This window comes from Vipera berus, assembly GCF_964194415.1.
Source record: "Vipera berus genome assembly, chromosome: 1".
Lineage (NCBI taxonomy): Eukaryota > Metazoa > Chordata > Lepidosauria > Squamata > Viperidae > Vipera > Vipera berus.
Genome location: NC_138202.1, coordinates 208,590,880 through 208,607,815, shown reverse-complemented (window position 1 = coordinate 208,607,815; position 16,936 = coordinate 208,590,880). Strand labels below are relative to the sequence as shown.

At 41.5% G+C, this 16,936-nt stretch overlaps 1 protein-coding gene across 1 annotated transcript; it reads right to left on the bottom strand.

Annotated features, from left to right (window-relative positions):
* Positions 1 to 3,269: 3,269 nt before the first annotated feature.
* On the bottom strand, positions 3,270 to 16,533 carry LOC308660690 (WD repeat and coiled-coil-containing protein-like). Its single transcript, XM_081315190.1, has 4 exons — positions 16,457 to 16,533; positions 11,758 to 13,676; positions 10,477 to 10,594; positions 3,270 to 5,811 (listed from the first exon to the last, which is right to left on the bottom strand). Exons 2-4 carry the CDS (start codon positions 13,651 to 13,653, stop codon positions 5,528 to 5,530), a joined length of 2,298 nt encoding a protein of 765 aa, XP_081171316.1. The 5' UTR covers positions 13,654 to 13,676; positions 16,457 to 16,533; the 3' UTR covers positions 3,270 to 5,527.
* Between the last annotated feature and the right edge of the window lie 403 nt (positions 16,534 to 16,936).

Below are 16,936 nucleotides of genomic sequence, written 5' to 3'. Positions count from 1 at the left end.
ACTGCTGATTTCCCTATTGTTCAAAATAATGTGAACATTCAAAATGCTACTTTTTACATTTAAAGATGATTTCCCTATTGTTCAAAATAGTGTGAACATTCAAAATGCTACTTCTTACATTTAAAGAATGTGCATAAATGTGTCATAATTTAATAGGGATGGAATTGTTCATTCTGCTAAATCAAAGCCAAAGAAATCACTGTTTTATTCATTGTGTGTAAAGCCAGTTCTTAATCATGAAACACTCTCAAACCAGCTACTTTTAAGGTTCACCTTTACTCATATCAATCTTTTGATGTTTTATTTTATTATTTTAACAAAATAACAGAGTTGGAAGGGACCTTGAAGGTCTTCTAGTCCACCCCCTGCACAAGCAGGAGACCTATAATACCATTCCAGTCAAGTGGCTCTCCAGTCTCTTCTTAAAAGCCTCCAGTGATGGAGCAGCCACAACATCTGGAGGCATGTTTTTCCACTGGTTAATAAAATAATAAAGAGTTGGAAGGGACCTTGGAGGTCTTCTAGTCCACCCCCTGCTCAAGCAGGAGACCCTATGATACCATTCCAGTCAAGTGACTATACAGTCTCTTCTTAAAAGCCTCCAGTGATGGAAGCAGCCATAACATCTGGAGACAAACTCTTCCAGTGGTTAATTGTCCTCACTGTCAGGAAATTGGTTGTTAAGGGTTAACTTTGAACGGTGGCAAAATGGATTGTTGTAAGTCAAGGACTACTTTTATGTGTGAAAAACACCTTCGGGGGACTGGACAAAGATACTGCCACAAGAACAATCCATGCCTTGGAAGAGGGAACTCTAATGGAATATGGGGAAGAGCTTGGGAGATTCTGGCAGGAGATGCTGTCTGGGAATGGTCAGGTAAAAGAGCGTAGCCCTCAGCTGCATCCTAGATGGAGAAAGCAGCTCAGAAAACTGGTTTCTTGGGTGGTAAATGAAAAGGGGTGGAAAGAGAAGGAGACTTGTACTTTTAAGATTTGCAAAATTGTACCAACAGAGCATTACAATAAAGTAGAATTCACTTGCCCAATTGCTAATGGAGATTCTCCGTCATCCAGGTCCTGGTTGTCCCAAAGGTGCTTTTTTTCACGAGGCAACGACTCCGTTTTCTCTTTAAAGAGGCCCCTCATCCAAAAAGCCTCTCCAGCTACTACTGGAAATCTTCAATCCCCGCAGACTGCTGGTCATTTGCATTCCAGGTGGCCTCAACAACCCTCTAAAACGGGTGTCAAACTGCCGGCTCGCGGCCAGATGCGTCATCCGAGAGCTGCGCCCACCCAATTGCCGGCAATGGCAAAACCATCCCGATACATTGCGCAACGTCACGTGACATGAGTTTGACATGTCTGCTTTAAAAGGATGCAAATGATCAGCTGTCTGCAAGAAGTATTTTTTTATTTATTTATTTTTATTTTAATCCCATTTATACCCCGTCCTTCTCCGAAGACTCAGGGCGGCTTACAATTTAAGCACAAACCAATGTGCTTAGCAATAGCCTTCATTCTATGTATATGCCTGCTTATTAGGACTTTCGGCCCCCGCCAAGCGGCATTATTACAAAGTCAGCTTAATTGCCCCCAACAATCTGGGTCCTCATTTTACCTACCTCGGAAGGATGGAAGGCTGAGTCAACCTTGAGCCTGGTGGGATGCGAACATGCACTAATTGCAGGCAGCTGGTATTACTTAAGGAGGCATTAGCCCACTGCTCCACCAAGTATAAATCCCCCCCTCCCTACCATCCAGCAGAGCTGAAGAAGCCTCCCGGATGAGAAGCGAAATGTCTCCAAAGAAAAACAAGTAAGTCTAGTTGCCTCCTAAAAAAAGCACCTTTGGGAGAAGGATGAAAGGAAAAGAGGAAGAGGAGGAGGAAGATGGGAGGGAAAGAAGGAAAAGGATAGAGAAGAAAAGTAGGAAGGAAGGAAAGAAAAAGTGCAAGGAGTATAAATCCCTTCCCCACCATTCAGTCAGAGCTGAAGAAGCCTCCCAGATGAGAAGCGAAACATCTTCAAAGAAAAGCAAGAAAGTCCATCTGCCTCCTGAAAAAGGCACCTCTGGGACAACTCATCTGATTTTAAAATCATCATTTTAAAATCAGGAATTATTACAATAAGTAATTGTAATAATCATAGCTAAAATAAACTGCTATGCCTCATTTTGCTGTTATGCCTAACTAGATGGTTGAGAAACAATTACAGGAATTCCTTCTTCCAACAGTTGAGCCCCTGACTTCATTCACATGTAGTATAGTATAGTATAGTTAAATTATCTTAAGACATAAACTGTGGTTAACAAGCCACATTTGGCTGACATAGCCCAAACCAATAAACTATATTATGGCTTAATGTAGGTAGTTTTGAACAGTGCATTGTGACCGTTCCAATTTACAAAGGCACTGAAAAAAGTGACTTATGACTGTTTTTCATACTTAACAAGCGTTGCAACATCCCCATGGTCACGTGATCAAAATTCAGATGCTTGGCAACTGGTTCATGACAGTTGCAATGTCTTGGGGGTCATGTGATCTTCTGTGATCTAACAAGCAAAGTCAATGGGGAAGCCAGATTCACTTAATTATCATGTTACTAAGGTAACAACTGCAGAGATTCCCTTAACTGTGGTGAGAAAAGTCGTAAAATGGGGCAAAATGTACTTAACGACTGTCTCGCTTAGCAACAGAAATTTTGGGCTCAATTGTAGTCTTAAGTAAAGGCCTACTTGTATGTTGCATGGTCCATGCTGCCGGTGTCAACTTCCCTCCGCCCTGTGCGTTCCCACAGAGGGGGCCTCCACAGGGTGCCCCCGGTCAGAGAATGTCGGCTGGTGGCCCCCAGGGGGAGGGCCTTCTCTGTGGGCGCTTCGGCTTTATGGAACCAACTGCCGGTTGAGCTCCGGATGGCACCGGACCTTCGCTCCTTCCGATGCGGTCTGAAGACCCATTTATTTGAACAAGCTGGCCTGGCCTGATGGGGGAAGTTAGGGTTTTTTAATTGGGTTTTTATATTGTTACTGTTTTATCTGGGCGATTATTTAATTCTTTCTTTAATTTTTGTATCCTCTATTTCTATGTGCCCTGTTCACCGCCCTGAGTCCCTCGGGAGAAGGGCGGTATACAAATTTAATAAATACAAATACAAATACAATATTGTTTACATGTGAAAAAAGTAGCACGATGGAATTCATGAATTGAACAGAGTTTTAGTTTGCCTAGTGTTGCAAGTTGAAAGCTGCTTGCTTTAATGTTGAAATTGTCCTAGAGCTAGCAGAGATGGGATAACTGAGCTATTTGGGCAAGGAAAAAACGATAAGTGCTTTTATAAAAACCTGGAAACCTTTTGTAGACTGCTGAAAATGGGGAAAAAAAGTGAGATTGTGACTGCTGGATTTGATGACCGAAAAAGAATAAGGAGCTGAAGGAATTATTATAATGTTAAAGCAGCAGGGATAATGACTTGGCAGCTGCGGTAAAGAAAACTAGAAATGGATTTTAGTTATCTTTGCCCCCTTTAACTATTTTTTGTAATTTTTCATTAAGTGAAACGAAAGCTTTGGTGTGTTGAAGATCCAACTGAAAACACTCAACACATACTTATTTCGTCTACTAATTTGAAAGTGGCTCTGCTTTTCAGATATCTTATCCGAGACAAAAAAACACAGCAATCTAATAACCCACTGAAGATATTTATGAAATCTTACATTAGGCAGGAATACCAAGGAAGGGACTTTGAACGGAGTGACTTAAAGGGCAGAAAAAGGGGAAAGGAGCGAAAAAAGAAAAAAAAAACATTGTAATAGCTACCGTTATCCTTTTTACAATTTAATTTAATTTAATTTTAATTCCATTTATATCCCGCCCTTCTTTGAAGACTCAGGGCGGCTTACACTCTAAGCACAAACCAATGTGCTTAGCAGTAGCCTTCATTCTATGTATATGCCTGCTTATTAGGGCTTTCACACACACCCCAAGCGGCATTATTACAAAGTCAGCTTAATTGCCCCCAACAATCTGGGTCCTCATTTTACCTACCTCGGAAGGATGGAAGGCTGAGTCAACCTTGAGCCTGGTGGGACTCGAACCTGCACTAATTGCAGGCAGCTGGTGTGAGGGTGACAGAGGCAAATATCGGTGATGATGGAAATTAGGGTTCAGATTATTTACGACCGGAAGTTAAATCCACATCGCCCTCATCATGAAAGGCTTTTTCACAACAGAAAACAAGAAGAAAAGAAAAAAAAGATACCGGTCCTACTTTCCATCGGTGTGACTGCCCCCTTCTGCTTCCAAGCTGTAAAATACAAAGTTTAGGGGCAGATGGCACCTCCCCCTCATTTAATAATTTTTTAACCCGCTTTTATTATTTTCATAAATAATTCAAGGTGACAAACATAGCTAATATTTCTTCCTTTGATTTTCTCCACCACCACCACTCTGTGAAGTGGGTTGGGATGAGTGAGTGACTGGCCCAAGATCGGCCAGTGGCTTTCATGCCTAAAGCAAGACTAGAACTCCGTCACCTGGTTTCTAGCTTGATAAAGATGAAAAAAATAAAGTGTTCCCTTTCCTCCTTTTTTCCCATGAAGTCTAAACAGGGCTACAACTATGTTCCAGTATACCTAAGGATTGTCAATGTAACGTTGGGTTTGTGAAACTTGTTTTGAAAATCAGTTCAGCCCCTCATCCTCTATAATTCAGCGTTCAGAACAGTATTTCAGACTTGACAGCCTTCAGCTATTCTGAATTAAGTTATTTTTAATGTTTTTTTTAAATCTAGAGCTATTCAACTTGCATGCATATTGTAACAGTTTCTGGGACACTGAAGGAAAACTGACAAAATGAATCGGGTTTTGTTGCAGGTACTGTTATATGAGAAGGACTTTGGTACGTTCACTAGTAAGTAGTTTTGTAAATGGTCTCCTAACTTTCAAGAACTTTTGTAACAGGCACTGGTAAAATGACAAAATTAGAAGTAGTGTAATGATGCAGAAACTACAACAGTTTGCCTTATAATACAGTAATAAACATGACTCAGTTTTGCTTTCTACTTCTAGAATCACTAGAAATCCACACTTTTTTTTTTTTTACAGTTTGTTCGTGCCACTGAAGCTTCTGAGGAAATGCTAAGGACAAACAGTCCTCTTTCCTCCAGAAAAAGCTTCTTTCGGCTTTGGCAAACAATTAATTTTGTGTTCAGCAGAGCAAAATATTAGCAAAATTGCTAATAGAATTTAAAAATGAAAATATGTTGAGTCAGCCCTAGCAAGTAGGCTTTGTAGAGACTTAAAGTGCCTTGCACAGCTGGTCTGCCACCGTTACCAGGCAAGAATAATTTAAAATTATTTGATAAAACGGCAAGTAAGCCATGGAGTATTAGTAAAAAGGAATCAAAGGCAAGAGCAATAGTTCAGCAACATATCACCCCTTTGTGAAAGCACAATAGACAACAGTCCCAACTTTAATTATGCTTCATGAAAGATTTCACTTCTACGTCGATCAACTTGCAAACAGTCATGATTAGGAAGAGCTGTTGGTCTGCTCATAAAAATCTCCGCCATCCACCAGACACTGAGAAGACTCTTCTCTCAAGACTTCCATGGAGCTGGCTGTAAAATCCAGACTTTGGGAGGAAAGCTTTCTGAATCCCTCAGTGGAATTGACCGCAAGTAATGGTTTGCAAGAAGCAATACTGCTGTCATTAGATATGGCATCCACCTCCCTTATAATGATCTCCTGCTGGGATTCAAATGTTAATGGAATAAAGCCCTCACTGTCTGACGTAAGAATAATCCAGGACAAATCTGTAAAAGACAAAAGAGACACAAACATTTTAAGGAATTCCAAAGAGAAGCAGTGACTGTGTTGGCATTTGCATTTGCAAGATACTGTACCTAAGCAGTTAACTGGCTTCCTTGCTTACTTCTATACAAAGACCAACTTAATAATGTCAGACCAAGCCACTAGAATACAACATATATGGGACACAAGATTGGTTTCTCCTACAATTTTTTGATTCATTTTTGCTTACAGAGAAAATGGTTAACAATGCATCTTAAGGGGAAAAAAAACTTTGAATATAGTCCTTGACTTACGACTGTCCGTTTAGTGACCATTCCAAGTTACAACACTGAAAAAAGTGACCATTTTTCATACAACCACTGCAGCATCCCGCTAGTCACATAATCAAAATTCAGACTGTTAGCAACTGACTCATATTTATGACGGCTGCAGTGTCCTGGGGTCCTGTGATTACCTTTTGCGGCCTTCTGACAAGCACAATCAACGGAAAATCCAGATTCACTTAATAACTGTTATTAACAACTGAAGCGATTCACTTAACTGTGGCAAGACAGGTCATAAAATGAGGCAAAACTCACTTAACAAATGCCTCACAAGCCGGCCTGGCCTGATGGGTTTGGGTTTTAACATTATTTTAACTAACCTACTACATTGGGCACAATCATTTAACTTTAAATCTTGTATCCTGTATTCTTATTTTTATTGTCCTGTACACCGCCCTGAGTCCTTCAGGAGAAGGGCGGTATATAAATCAAATAAATAAATAAATCAAATAAATAAATCAAATAAATAAATCAAATAAATAAATCAAATAAATAAATAAATAAATAAATAAATAAATAATGAGGGGGAAAAATGAAATTCAACAAGTGTAAAATTAGGCTGCACCATAACAAAATTGACAAAAGTGAAGGGAGTCCGAATACTTTCTGAATGCACTGTATGTTCTAATAAATTATAAGCCATGATGTATAATTTAAAACAAAAGAAATAGTGTTAAACCACAATCAGTTTAATAATTTATTGGGTTATTGGAAACCTAGCAAATTGATTTTGTAAACCCTAGTAATGAGTAAACCCAGTCCCAGTCTATTTGTGGTCACACTGATGACAGATCATGGAGTATATTTCTATCTTTTTTTCATTTTTCTTCTTCTTCCTCCTCCTCCTCCTCCTCCCTCTCTCCATCCCTGCTCATTTGCCTAAGGCAGGGGTGTCAAATTCAATTTCATTGAGGGCCGCATCAGCATTGCGGTTGCCCTCAAGGGGCCGGGTGGGTATGGCCAGGGTGGGCGTGGCCTACTGGGTGGGCGTGGCTAGAGTGCGTATGGCCTACTGGGTGGGTGTGGCCAGCTCTACATCGTTCGCATCAAGGGTGCCTATGGGGGCCTGGGCAGGAGTGGGACAGATCTGAGGGTCTCTGGCAGAAGGAGATGGGACCGGGGCAAGTGCCAAGGCAGTGGCGGCCGTTCCCTCACTGTTTCCAGGAAGGCTTTGCGGGCCACATGAAACCACTTCGCGGGCCGGATCTGGCCCCCGGGCCTTGTGTTTGACATGTCTGGCCTAAGGGTTTGTTCTTTTTATCCCTTTTAAGTACAGTCTGTGCATTGCACCAATATGCATCCCTAAGTAGAAACAGAGGAACAATGTCAGTATAGAAAGGCATAAGACTAGATGAATAAGTTCTAGGCATAGTGGTGTCTGATTCCTCCTGGTATTATTAAGGTCTAAGCCAGAGGTCCCCAACCTTTTGGGCACCAGGGACTGGTTCCGTGGAGAGAGCTTTTTCCGCAGACTGAAAGCTGCGTGGTTTTGTGTGCTGCCTGCATCTCGTGGATGGGGCTTTGCTTGTTCATTTGGACCGGTTACTGACATGCTGTGACCCTGTATTGGTCCACGGACTGGGGGTTAGGGACCCCTGGTCTAAGCTATCATTCTACTGTGCTTCTATTTAGCATTTGGCTGGATTGGTGCTTTCCTCTGAATGCCCCCATTCATTTTGGACATTTTGCTTCCCTATTTGTTTGGTATAATAGCATTTGTACCCGACTGCTAATCCTGTAAAGGATGGGTATTGCCACTGGATAACTGATGTCACAGCAATACTTAAAGAGTTTCCTACAGCAGATAAAAGCTACTATTTCCTCCCTTTCTCTTTCCAAGGAGAAAAGAGGCATGTGGAGTTTCAGTCACAGGCTCTGTCAACATAGGACCACCAGGTTTTCCCATATTACTCCTGCATTGTGAATAAAATGTTGGGAGCAAAGGAGGAATAGACATGACATACCCACCCTGACAAACTAGACAAGGTATGCAGATATGGGGGCATGGCTGTAGATAATTTCAGGGAGGGCAATAAACATTACTAACATGCACCTTCCAGGAGGATCTCATTCTGGTTTATATTTTCCATAAGAATAAAAACTGGCAGGTCTAAATATCCTGTTCTGCTTGCCATTCATAGAGCAGTCCTGCTAGTATTTGGAAAGCACGTACTTTTAAACTGTAAAAGTATAACTGGATTTGAAGAATAGAGAGAATTTGGGTTGTACCTCCAATTTATGCAGCGCTGTAGTTTCATATTTTAGAAATGATTTTGGTAGCTGCCAGAGCTTCAGTTTCTATGAGGAGTTTCTTTCATAGGTTATATAAAGCTCTGTTGCAAGTGACATCATGAGAAGATTGCAATCATGTGAACCTTTAATCTTTCTGCTTAGAGTCTTACTTAAACTAGTCAGATAAGGCCAACACTAAGAAAGATTTTCAAAATATCTGTATAGACACAAGCAAACAAGCTTGTGTATGTAACGTAATATTTAAGCTGATATATCAAACTGAAAATTGCCAACAAGATGAGTCCAGGTCATGGGTGTTAATTATAAACCGTAATTAACAAAGCATCAAATTACTGAGGAGGACTGGTTAGCTGTTGCTGAATTAGATCAAGTTTATTTTCTTTACTTGGATGTACAGATCTACGTGTTTCCAAAAATGGTAGACAGCCATAGTTCAAGAGATGTGAAAAGAACACGTCTCAATAACTAAATATGAAGTAGTAGAAAAAGTCTGTGGGAACAACTTACTAAATAAAGGATTTACTCAGCCACGTGATGACATCTAAGAAAACCTGGCTACTCTAATTTTTAAAAAAACCCAACTATATAGGGTTAGATGTGGGTAGTACTTGGATAGGAAGCACCAAGAAGTCTCTGGGTTATAAACTAGACAGAAGTCAACAAAATCTACCAGAAAGAGGCAGTGGCAAATTATTACTGTTGTCAAAAAAAATACCTGGATGAGTCCATTAATTACCTGGATGAATCACTAGCAGAACTCAATTGAAAAGATTGTTACAATTCAAAGGTTTGGAGACAAAAACCAGAAACTTGAGCGCATACTGCTGGAGCCAGTAACAGAAAAAGAGCTAGGAAACTAGCTCATTCGTAAGTTTCCAAACAGGATGCCAACTAAAAGTGCTCAGTTGCTGACACAGTCTTCACTTTGAATAGTGTATCATGTTTTTCACCAGCAGGATTATGAAGTGTGTATTTATTTATTTATTTATTTGATTTGTATACCACCCTTCTCCCTAAGGACTCAGGGCGGTGAACAGTGACATAAATGTCAAAATGCACAAATACAGAAAATTGAGAATAAATTAAGCCCTACTGCCCAAATGTAGAAGTTAAGTTAAAACCACAATTAAAATTAAACCCGTCAGACCAGACCGGATTGCTTAAATAGGTATGTTTTTAGATCACGTCGGAAGGAGCGAAGGTCGGGAGCCATCCGGAGCTCAACCGGTAAATGGTTCCATAGGTCAGGCGCGCCCACACAGAACGCTCTCCCCTTGGCAGCCAAGTATACTGATCAAAAAAATAAAGGGAACACAAGATAAGACATCCTACTATTAAATACAGTACATTGTGTTGTTTCAGTGTTCCCTTTATTTTTTTGAGCAGTATATATTTTACCATAAGACCAAACTAAACTTTCAGAAGGACAGAAACACTTCTTCCCATAGAGATGATAAATTATGCATCCAGCCCTGTTTATGTTTTTTCTAATTATATTTTAAATTATTTTCCTGCTATCTCCACCCATTGGTTCAAGTCTTTCTTTTTGGAAGAACCAAAAATGAGTTTGTTCCATCTGGCCCGCAGCACCCAATCTGAGTTGAAGGCCATTGTTTGTTTGTTTTCTTCAGGTTAAACATTTCCAACCCCTTTGAATATTCTGCATATGGAGCTATTCTATATATTTCCAGATTCTTCACCATTCTGGCTAGCATCTCTTTATCAATGTCCTTAAAATATGGGGCCTATGGATAGTTACAGCATTCAAATACAGCTTACTAGTACAGAGTGGAACTACAACTTCTTATGACTTGAAGTATCCTGAGATATTATTAGTCTCTAAGACAGGAGTGTCAAATTGCCAGCCTACGGGCTGGACACGTCACAAGAAAACCACGCCCACCCCATTGCCGGCAATGGGGGAAAAGTTCCAATACGTTCCGCGACGTCACATGACGTCGCAAGTTTGACATGTCTGCTCTAAGAGATAAAGGGTTATGTGAGCTCTTCCCACATTTTTATGGAAGGAGGGATGTGAAACTGTATCTCTGTTCATTTATTAGTGTTCCCAAAGTTACCTTTCATACTTACTATGCTGCATTTCAACTACACCCACACTGAAAATCTTCTGAATTATGCTCAAACGGAGTTTCCCATCACAGAGGACAACAGCACGCTGTTCAGAAGTAACAGATCCGGAAGACTCCTTCTGTTAATTTAAGAATTAAGAATTTTAGGCGTAGTGATTCATAAGAATTAATCCCATACTCACAAAATCAGGTTTCAAAGTGGGGGAATAGATACCATTCAGATACCATGTTGTTACTTAGTGCCATGTGCATACTTTATGCCCACTGGTAAGAGCTGCACATGCAAAGGTACTACGAAGACTGAACTTGCACAATTTTCACCTTGAATATTATAGTACCGTATTTTCCGGCGTATAAGACGACTGGGCGTATAAGACGACCCCCCAACTTTTGAGATGATTTTCATGGGTTAAAAAGTCATCTTATACGCCGGAAAATACGGTACTTTGGGCATATTCAGATCAATAGCTAGACTAGAGCAAAGGATGTCACAAATGAATCCAGTTCAATGTTTGTTTTCTCTGCCTCTATAGGTAAAATGTACTGCCACTCATGTCTGACAGCCACTACTATTTATGAAATAGGTCATTTTGATCTGTGCAAGGCAATACCTATTCATGCAGTTTCATGCAACACACCTACACCTACACACACAACACACAAACACTTATTCATGGTTCTTCCTCCAGCCCATTCCAGGAGTTATCTTCACAAATCCCATGGAAGGAAAATTAGGCTAAGAGAAAACAGCTGTCTTAAGATCAGCCAGCAATTCTTGAGACTTAATGGAGATTTGAACCAGAGTTTTTCTTGTCTTAATTAAGTGTCTAGCCCAAGGGTGTCAAACTGCTGGCCCGCAAGCAAGTTGCATCATGTGGAGGCTACACCCACCCACCCCTTTGGCAATGCAAAAAGTCACACTACTTCGTGACACATCACATGATGCGGCAAGTTTGACACCCGTGCTCTAGCCAAATCTACTGGCTCTCAAATGGCATTTCTGGAATATTTCCAACCTCTTGAAAATTACTTTTTAGATTTCATTGCAGTGTCAATTCTAGAAAGTCTACAAAGGCCCCAAACACACCGATTTCTCCAAAGGAGTCCAAATCTTTCTTCTCCTATCTTTAAGAATAGCTTTACATAACTAGATTTTGGCAAATGGTTTGTTGCTCTTCAGAAATTTTACAGCAAAGCTCACAAGGAAGGAATCAATATTACTAGTTTTTAAGTACATCTGGCTATATTAAAACTGTGATAGCATACTCTTTTTGAAAGTTACCTGGCAAATTACATTAACAAAAGAAGGTTCACAAGATGGCGGATACTGTGGAACATTTTTTTTTCCGGATCTTACAAGCTCAGTTATCTCAAAAAGCTGGTGCTGAAGTTCTGCAAAGCTGTAGCACAGCTCCTCTAGATTTTTAGAGATACAATTAGCTTCTTTTTCACTTTGCACTAAGCTCCTTTTTACTTCACAAGAATTCTGCATTTGTTTGTCATACAACTTAGAGTCTGTTTCATGAGATCTATCTCCTGCTGTGCTTGAAATTGGCAAATTTAGTGGCCCTGAAGAATTTTCAAGCTCTTGAAGACCAAAGGAACGAGCTATTGGCTCAACGTCCAAAGTTCTCAAATCTTGAGGAAAATCCTTGGACATCTTTTTCTCAGCAGAATCCACAACTCTTGCTGACAAGCATTGCTCGTTAGCAATTTCTTCTATCAGTTTTTTCTTCCCAGGAGATGGCACGCTCATGCAATTCGGGAGCAGCAATCCTCCTCTCAGAAAGTGAGCATCAGGAGAATGAGTTTCAATGCACTCTCTTTTCACTGGTATGTTCCTAAAACAAACCTGAGTAGGACCCATAAGCGCAGAATGGCCTTCTCTAGAGGTGATCTTTTTGACTATCAAGCGGAGAATGTACTTGTCTGAGCGTGAAGACGGAAGAAAAGCAGGATCCGCTATTTTTTGTTTTCCAATCAGGATCAGCAACAGTTTCTCTGTTAGGAAACATAACCCCTTTGGCCTCTCATTCCTCTCCAAATGAATTTGTTGAATGTTAGGCAGGAGTGTTGAAGTTAAGGAATAAGTCAAAATTATGTTACAGGTATTGGAGGCGACTACCACAGTCTGTGTTTTAGAGTCAAAAGCCATGATATCTGGGACCAGGATACCTGGAATGCTGACTTTTTTGCTAGTTGTCGCCTTTCTTTCAAAAGTCACCAAAATGAAATGTGATGCATCGTGACCACTTCCAGTTAAGTAATCTTTGGATCTTAGATTAATGAGGGGACTGTTTTCCGATTGCTGTTTACCTGAAGGGAGATGAGTCAAATCCACTGGGGATGATGCAAAAATTTCCTGGTCTGTTGACTTTTTCCCATCGTCTACAGAGGCATCACTATCATTTTCCAATGGGCTACTTTGGGAAGGGATTGGATTTCCAATAATTTCACTTGGGATTTCAAATGAAACACCAGCATTTAAGCTGCAGATCTTATCCAGTGGCAGTTCAGTAGCAACTGCCACTTGAGCACTCATAGTTGGTTCTATTGCACAAACATAGCCCCCTACATCAAATATTGGACAAAAGGAGCAAGCATTTAAAGTTTTCTGATCATCATCCCACATGTAGGAATGGAGTGTGCTGCCTATCCCAATCACCAAACGTTTGCCTTCCTCAGTCCAACAAGCACAATGAATGATACCGCTACCTTTGATGTCTGCTTTGATTCTGGAGTTATTGAGTCGCACTGAATGGAGCACAGAAGTTTCTCGCGTAGTGAGCACAGCTAAAATTTCTTTTTGGGGATGCCACACACAACCCTGGGGAAGTATAGGAAACAACTCGCTGATTTCACTGATCTGATACACCATCAGCTTGTTTTGTTCTGAAACACTGTAACAGAGTTGCCACATTGTAATGTGTCTTTTATGCTGAATAGCAAGAAGTGCAGGAGCATCTGGTGCACAAAACGGACCCCAGTAAAGTCCATGAACGTGTTCAAATTGACCCACAACATTTGAGTTGCCAAAGTTAGGTTCTCCATTATGCTGGTATAAAGAAGTCAGTATCACTTGCTTTCCGTCTGTCCAAGCAATCCCATGCACAGGATGGATGGCCTGGTGTAAGGCATTAAGGCCAGTCCTCAAGAGCTTCCCTTTCCCCAGCTCCATGTTTAAGTTTTCATGGAATACATCTGCAAAGAAAACAAATACTGTTTTAATTACTAATTACTAGCTAATTTGCCATAAAAGTAAGTGAAGGCAAACTATGAACGTTTTATAATTGGTACTGTTTCTTTGTTCTATTGAGGCTTTTGTTGAGCTTCTTTAAACTGATTCATTGGACTCAACCTAACTTTGGTTCTCAATGTTTTAAGTAAACAAATTGTCTCAAGTGAATTTGATAGCCACATTTTAGTACAGGGGGAAAAAGCAGGTCAGCAGTTCTCCATCACATCTAAAGATACACCTTATACAGCGTCAACGTCCCTCCGTCCAGTGCGCTCCCACAGAGAGGGCCTCCTAAGGGTGCCGCCGTTCGGAGAATGCCGTCTGGTAGCTCCCAGAGGGAGGGCGTTCTCTGTGAGCGCGCCTGACCTATGGAACCGTTTACCGGTTGAGCTCCGGATGGCTCCCGACCTTCGCTCCTTCCGACGCGACCTAAAAACATATCTGTTTAAGCAATCCGGTCTGGTCTGACGGGTTCTGTTTTAATTATTGTCTTAAGATAACTATTTGTGCATTCTGTTATTTATGTCACTGTTCACCGCCCTGAGTCCTTAGGGAGAAGGGCGGTATACAAATCAAATAAATAAATAAATACATAAATAAATAAATAAATAAATACAGGGGTGTCAAACTGCCGGCCCATGGGCCGGACATGTCATCCAGAAACTGCACCCACCCCATTGCCGGCAATAGCAAAACTCTCCTGATACATTGCGCGATGTCATGTGACATGGCGAGTTTGACATGTCTGCCTTATAAGAAATACATATTTTCCTTTCCACAAATTTGGAAAAGACCATGTTGTAGTTCAGAAAAAAAGCAACACTCGGTATCTGAATTCTTCTGGAGCTCTATGCTGTAACATTTTGGTATATTGGACAAAGAATGGCTAAAAATGATCAGCCTGTTTTTGACTTATGGGACACTATCAGGGTGATGTGAGAACTAGAGGCCTAGCAAAAGCAATTCATTCCCATCGTCATCCTGAAATCACCCCATAAGTCAAATTAGTAGGCCACAATCACACTGCAGAAATCTATTTTGCTACTTAGATTTCAGAGGAGCATTTTCTGGATACTGAAAACATAAAGGGAATTCCCATATCTGGCCCTCAGTTAATATTTCTAATCAGTTACAAGGAATATTTCTATTTTTAATTTAAAAGAGTTTGTTCATTCAGGGACAGGAAATTGCGATCCTTCAGATCAGACATGTCAAACTCACGACATCGCATGACATATCGTAGGTTTTTCGCCATTGCCGGCAATGAGATGGGCGCAGTTTCTTCATGACGCGTCCGGCTCACAGGCTGGCAGTTTAACACCCCTACTTCAGAAGTTGGTGAAGTACAACTTCCAACAGTTTATTTATTTATTTATTTTATTATATTTGTATACCGCCCTTCTCCCGAAGGACTCAGGGCGGTGAACAGGGCAATACATGTTAAAAAACAAGAATACAAAAGTTAAAAAAGATTAAACAAGATGCCCAAAAACTATAACAATAAGTTAAGTTAAAATACATAAAAACAATAAAACCCAAACCCATCACCCATCACTTGCAGTCAATTTGGGTGATGCTAAGAGATTTTTAGTTTAGCATCTGGACAGCCAAATGTTCTCTCTCCTTGTAAAAATGAACTGGGTGACTATGACACACATGTCTATTTTGTATCAAATTGTGACTACAGGTAGCCCTCAACTAGACCACAATTGAGCACCAAATTTCTCTTGCTAGAGGAGACCTTTGTTAACTGAGTTTTGCCCCATTTTACAACCTTTCTTGCCACAGTTGTTAAGTGAACCACTGCAGTTGTTAATAAGAGTTAAGTGAAACTGGCTTCGCCATTTACTTTGCTTGTCAAAAGTTTGCAAAAGGTGATCACATGAGCCCAGGACACTGCAACCGTCATAAATATGAACCAGTTGTCAAGCATCTGAATTTTGATCACGTGACCATGAGGATGCCACAAGGGTTGTAAGTTTGAAGAACGGTCATAAGACACTTTTTTTCAGTGCCACTGTAACTTTGAACGGTCACTAAACAAACTGTTGTAAGTCCAGGGCTATTTGTCTCCAATTTAATCAACAGTATTTTCCAATAGGTAAAAAAAATGCCTGCTCACATCACCCCCACGCATTTCAAGAGTGGGATAAATTCCAAAGCAGATCTCAGAATAACCGTGAGTTGTAATGGGGATGAAAGCCAAGCCAAGCCAAACCAAGCCATGGAAATTATACAGACATCAAGCTGAATATAGTCTGTCGTTTTCAGGCTTTGGATCTTTCAAGATGTGGCCACCTTATTTTTTCGACGAAGGCTGCAATTCGAAAGCGGCTCTCCTTGACAACTACTAACTGGGAGGTGACGATGAGGAGGTCTATCGCCACACCCATCCGCCACTCCCTAGTTCAGCCTTTTAAAACCTCGGTCCCCAGAGCTTGTCGGGATAAAAACTTCACGTTAGGAAACCGGCGTTAACTAGTGGCGGAGGAAGATGGGAACTGTAGTCCGGTCAGAAACCTAAAGACCGGCTAAGTAGAAAGAAAAGGGACCGGACAAGGCGGATTCGGGGTTTTAGGGAGCAATTGCTCGTTGCATTTCCCACCCTTGACCATTTTATCTTCCCCACGGGCAAGCGCCTGGGCTTCTTTTGCAGAGCTTCCTCCCGTTTCTGACGCCACTCGGCCCCCTTTGGGTCCAGCGCCGCCTCCGATCGCACCCGTGTGGTTCCAGCCCCATTTACCTCTCTAAACACGCGATCCGGCTGCCCTTTCTGTGTAACGACATCAACCTCTTCTCACGCCCACTCGATGCTCAGTTTACTGCCGGAATGCCCAGCCTCTCGGTCTGGGGAGGAGGAATTGCCGGGCAGCACTACATGGACTTACCCAGTCTCGCCAGAAGGGGCGCTGCTGGCGGAGGCTTTCCGAAAAGGCTAAAACTTAAAAAAGGGAGGCGGGATCCAAGCCTATAGGCAACGCATCCCCTGCCCTGCCTATGGTGTGGCGTCACCGGAGCTCTATTTCTCTATTGGTCTGTGTGTGATCTAACAAACGCCCCCTTGCGACAGAAAGGCTGGAAACTTCAAGCTCCCGCGAGCCTTCCCGTCATGCTGCTTGGTGGCGGAGCCCCCCCACCCCGCCCGCGCGCTTGGAGGTAGGGGAAAAATGGCGGGAGCTCTGGGTTGCTTTTGGGCTTGCGCGGCTGCTACAAGGCGATTTTT

Coding starts and splice junctions, on each gene's coding strand:
- LOC308660690 (XM_081315190.1), bottom strand. CDS start 13,653: ATGGAGCTGGGGAAAGGGAAGCTCTTGAGGACTGGCCTTAATGCCTTA. Junction 10,595..11,757: donor TTGTTAATGTAATTTGCCAG/GTAACTTTCAAA, acceptor TTAAATTAACAG/AAGGAGTCTTCCGGATCTGT. Junction 5,812..10,476: donor TGTAGTTGAAATGCAGCATA/GTAAGTATGAAA, acceptor TGTCTTTTACAG/ATTTGTCCTGGATTATTCTT.